The sequence below is a fragment of the Cyprinodon variegatus genome, unplaced genomic scaffold (genome assembly GCF_000732505.1).
Source record: "Cyprinodon variegatus isolate N-32 unplaced genomic scaffold, C_variegatus-1.0 Scaffold110, whole genome shotgun sequence".
Classification (NCBI taxonomy): Eukaryota; Metazoa; Chordata; class Actinopteri; order Cyprinodontiformes; family Cyprinodontidae; genus Cyprinodon; species Cyprinodon variegatus.
In genome coordinates this window covers 99,740-105,069 of record NW_015150563.1, presented here as the reverse complement: position 1 = coordinate 105,069, position 5,330 = coordinate 99,740, and the positions used below count along the sequence as shown (strand labels likewise).

The window sequence follows — 5,330 nt, the reverse complement described above, 5'->3', positions numbered from 1 at the left end:
AAGATTAGAAGACTGATAGAAAATTGAATGAGGGCAGAGGACAATATGAACACTGAGGGAAAGACCATTAAAACAAAAGGAAGAAAATCTACTTAAAAGAGTTAAACAGAGAGCAGACAGAAGTCAAAAGAGAGCTACAACGAGAAGAAGATGGAGTTTGCTGAACTGCTGCTAGTTTTCCTCACATGCCTAGAAGATGTCTAGTGCTACTACCACAGATGATCTCGCTCTCTAAATGGAATTGAATGATTCAGATTAGCTAGAATGAATAGAAGGGGTAGAGCGTAGCCGCCTTTGGCCCGGGCTGCCTGTCACAACTCCAGTCCGGCGCGCAGATGACGTCATACACACTCCGCTTTGTTTTTAAAAGATATAAAAAATATAACCACGGATGTCTGGGGGACAGTGATTGGCCTACATGTTATGAATGCTGGCGTACCATTAAGAATAAATTATGAACAGTTTAGTTTGTGCCTTCAACTCGTTGCCCATAGGAAGACGTTACTTGGATATAACTAACGGAATATCTTCAGAACAGCTCCAAATGACACAAAACTCATATGGGTGAGTAGAACATGATGTAATAACGTAAAATCAAGGGCCCAATGTGAAAAAAAACGGCGTTTCCCTTTAAGTTATTTTCCTTCTATAGCTAATAAGTGGTTGTTGGTCAGCAGTTGTTATCAAGTGCTTATGATATTTGGCAATGAGTGTTTTATATCACAGCAAGACATTATTAAAGTTCAATTTGCTGGTGGCTTCATTGCCCTGATAAATATCCACATACTGTAGGCATCAGTTGAAGGTTGTGTGTTGCAGGTCGGACCAATGGCTGGACTTGTCGTACATGACTTTGTTTCTTCTCTGGTCTTGACTTGTTTCATGTTGTCAGACAGATTCTATTTCAATCATTACTTCACTCTACAACTGTCACATCCAGACTTAGGTAATATTAAGTAGGCTAATGCTTTTTTTAATAGATACAGCTATATTTCAACATTAACCTGTGTCCTTTTAAATAGTTTTTTATTAATAATTTCTCAGCTTAAAAGATAAATAAGGTTAGATTTAATTTAGGTTTTCTGATATTAAAATCTGTTTGATGGTCTAAAACATCTATTTACTAGTTAACCATGTCAAAATACCTTTTGACAGCACTCTATGTGGATTCATTATAATTTTGATATGTGTTGTTTACAAGAGAAGTCTTCATAAATGTAACTTGACCTCCTATGATGTATTTTTTTACCACGAGAAATGTCAGTAATTTTCTTTCTTTCTTCTGAAAAGTTTTGACTGTATCGGAGGGTCAGGCTGGTTAGATTTAATGTCTGTAGTCTTTTATTAAATATAATAACTTAGTAATATATGTTTTTCTTTTTTTTTTAAAGGTTCAATATCGACAAACTACCTGATCAAGGAAAAACCCGAACAATACAGAAAAATAATAAAGATGACGATGATAGATGACCTTGCTCTTCTTATAAAGATTAGAAAACATTTACAAAAGACAGATCATATTAAACTTAACATTGGCATTAAAGGGCAACCTGGCACTGGTAAATCAACATTTGTTAATGCTTTCAGGGGGTTAGATAACAGTGATGAGGGAGCTGCACCTACTGGGCGTGGAAACACCACCATAAATCCCACATCATACTGTCATCCAGACTACCCTAATGTCATCTTATGGGATCTCCCAGGAATTGGTTCAAATATGTGGCCCGCAGATACATACGTAGAACGTGTTGAATTAGAGAAATTTGACTTCTTCATCATCATCTCAGCTGATCGATTCAGAGAAAATGATGTAAAACTGGCAAATGAGATTCAGAAGATGGGAAAGAAGTTCTACTTTATTCGCTCAAAGATCAACCATAACTTACGGGATGAAGGACGAAGTCGGACAGATTTCAATGAAGAGAAGACTCTACAAACCATCATGGAGGACTGCATTCAAGGTGACAGGAGACTTTACAAATTAAACTATCAGAATTTTACAGCTTTTCTTGAATTGTATTTATCATGTAATGTTACATTGTACTTTCATATTAATTATTGTTATATCCTTTATCCACCACAGGACTAAATGAGCTGGGAATAGAGTCTCCTCAGGTTTTCCTTCTGTCCATGCCTGATCTCAAACAGCATGGTTTAAAGGAATTAAAGAGCACATTTGAGAAAGAACTTCCTGAACTCCAGAGGAAGACTCACCGTTTGGCCACGAGGAAACTTTTGATGCAAATTTTAAACAACAACACAGAAAGCTTTGGGGACAAAATGATCATTTACTTTATTCTCTTAGCTCTTGAACCATTTCTGCCAGTTCCTTTGCTTTCAGCTCTCATTGATCTGAGCTTGAGTTATTTTGCATTCAGANAAATCAGACACTATTTACACCATTAATCAAATTTTGTAAATTAGAAAGTTGTATGTAAAATACCTCTCTGATTATGCTCAAGCGAAGAAGCCAAGAGTAGAAGAATCGATTAGAAAAAGAAAATAATTAGCGCTAATGACTTCTTGTTGCTGTCCTGATTCATTGTCATGATATTTTTTCTTGTTTTGTTGACAACCAAATATAGCTGGTTTTTGCTAACTATTTTATAGATATAAGAAAAAAAATGGTAAAGGTATCTATCTGTCTATCTATCTATGAAAACATGGGTGTGCTTCTAAAAGATGTAATTGGTATGTTATGCTATAGATGTGCATGTATATCAGAAATAAAGATATTTAAAGTTTGATTTATTTTTATTAAGAGCTACAACTGACAAGTTTGCATATTTCTAACAAAAAAAAAGTTTAATCTAGTCATAATTATACTATTTTTGTATGTGTCCTGTCCTAATCTTGAGTTCATTAAACTGTTTAAGCTGAAACTTAGTAAAATAATAGGACTTATTTTGTCACACTTACAAAAAGGAAGCTAGAAGGCAGGAAGTTTTTTTTTTGGAATGAATTACATTTCTAAATCATGTATTGTGTTTGTAATATTTCTTTGTATGATCAATTTTTTTCAAGCATGTGTAATTTGAAAAGAGAAAAACATTACAATAAAAAGCTTCACGGTTATCTAAAAAAGACACTTGCTGGTTAAAAAAAATTCAGATTTTTGAGCATTTGGTTTTGGATATCTATATTATAGTCTAAATACAAAAAGGGGGAAACTGTACTTTTTGAAAATATTGACATGAAAGACAAAACGAATAGACTTTTTACAAATCAATATCAATAACCTATCAGTTAATGATACTTAAATAGCATTTATATAAAGAAAAACTAACTTACTGGATAGCTTTTAAATAAAGCAGAATACAGATACAAAAAACACTGGATTTCTGCCTTTTNTGGGTGTGTCACTGAGTGGGGAAAACCGGTTAGAAACGTGAACGGGTTGGTGGTGACCAGTGGGCAGAGATCCACGACTATGCTTTCTGCATACAGTTACCCAATTGCCTGGCTGCTCAGGCACTTTTGGAGGACAGCTACGTGGGGGGCCTACTTTAACTCCTGGATGTTCAACAGCCTGAAGCCTGGATTCTAACTCTGACACCCTTGCCTCCAAAGCTACAAAAATACTACACTTATTACACATCCCGTTATCACTAAAGGAGGCAGAGGAATAACTGAACATCGGACACAGAGAGCAGGAGAGAGAGTAGAGGAAGAAGGAAGAGTTGGAAAAGAGTCAAGGGAGGGAGAGAGAGAAGCCATAGCAATGTTAAGCTAGCGCTAGCCTAGGCTAGCTACTCCTTGCTATCAGAAATAAAACCGTGTGAAACTGACAAGTGCTCAGTAGAAAAGTGCAGCAGAAGGTGGTGTTATTTTTATCTGTCTCCCTATTTTTCATTGTTTTATGTTGCAAAGCCACATTTTGCTTCAGTTTCATCAGTGCATACCAACACATATATTTTATGTCTTTATGCATTATTTATTGCATTTAATTGGCTGTCATGGGTGAGGGATGCCACCTTTTATCCCTCTATAAAAAGGTTTCTGGGAGTTCATCATCGGAGAATGTGAGGGTCTAAGAACAAAGGATGTTGTTATGATGCTATAAAGCTCTTTGAGAAAACCGTTTTTAAAATTTGGCTATACTAAAATCGTCTTGGCTTGCACATCTGCAATCAAAGCAAATATTGGTTGAACATTGTAGGAGCCACAATTTGATGGCTCCTACAATTTATTCCATCAATTGTCCTTTTCCCTGGTTATGTGAACTCAGATGCGTCGTTGGGATCAACCAGAATGATCAAGTGGATTGATTAAAGTAGCAGGAAGGTAAATGAAAAGACGAACAGCATGGCCAGCCTTCATGTTTTTGCACTTTACAGAAGATTAATGGACTTTGAATTGCTTTGAATGTTATATTTAATGTCATATTTAACTGTGTTTCTACTATTTACAGTAGTATAAGTTACTCTACACTAATTGCCACTGACTCTTGCAGAAGACAATCTAATGTACTGTTGATACACTTTGGATTATCAGCAATCACAGCCTTAATTTGATAAACAAAGATTAACTATAAAAAACATACTACAATAAAATATTGTATTATAAAAACACAGCTATTTAATGTCAAAATGAAATGCCATTTGAATGGAATACAAGGTAATTGTCAGGATTTGGTGTTGGGTTGAGGACCCAAAAGCAGAGGCAAGTAGGCAGAGGTGAATTTAGGTGGGTTTAATGAGGTTCACAGGTTCAGAGGCAGGAATCAAAAATCCAACAAAAATAACAACAAACCAGAACCAAGGAGACATCAGGGGAAACCAAACTCTAGGAGCCAGGGAGAGACGAGGTAAGCAGACAGATGTTAGACGAGGATCCAGCAAAACGGGAACTGAAGAGGGAGGCTTTTAAAGGGGACAGAGACAAAGAGAGGGCTAAAACGAAACGGACGAAAACGAAACGGAGTCCAAAAAACAACCCACCCAGGGTGGGCGAGGGCAACAAAAAGTCTCTGGAGGCAGACGAGGAAGAGTCTCTGGAGGCCGGCCATTGGGCCAGAGGCGAGGAAGAGGCTCTGGAGGCCAGCTGCGGGGCCGGAGGCGAGGCAGAGGCTCTGGAGGTCGGCCGCGGGGCTGGAGGCGAGGCAGACACTCTGGAGGTTGGCCGCAGGGCCGGAGGCGAGGCAGAGGCTCTGGAGGCCGGCCGCTGGGCCAGAGGCGAGGCAGACGCTCTGGAGGCCGGCCGCGGGGCCGGAGGCAAGGCAGAGTCTCTGGAGGCCGGCCGTGGGTCAGGCGACGAAGGAGGGCCTCTGGAGGAGGCCGGCGACGAAGGAGGGCCACTGGAGGACGACGTCTCTGTTGCTGCAGGAACCT

General features: G+C 38.6%; 1 protein-coding gene across 1 annotated transcript in view; it reads left to right on the top strand.

The window, feature by feature from the left end:
- The first annotated feature begins 1,459 nt into the window (after positions 1-1,459).
- LOC107084848 (interferon-inducible GTPase 1-like) overlaps positions 1,460-5,330 on the top strand; it is a 6,651-nt gene continuing 2,780 nt past the window's right edge. Inside the window, exons 1-3 of the mRNA XM_015374897.1 lie at positions 1,460-1,961; positions 2,084-2,321; positions 4,945-5,174. Of these exons, the coding sequence (XP_015230383.1) occupies positions 1,460-1,961; positions 2,084-2,321; positions 4,945-5,174 (970 nt within the window). The remainder of the gene's footprint in view (positions 1,962-2,083; positions 2,322-4,944; positions 5,175-5,330) is intronic.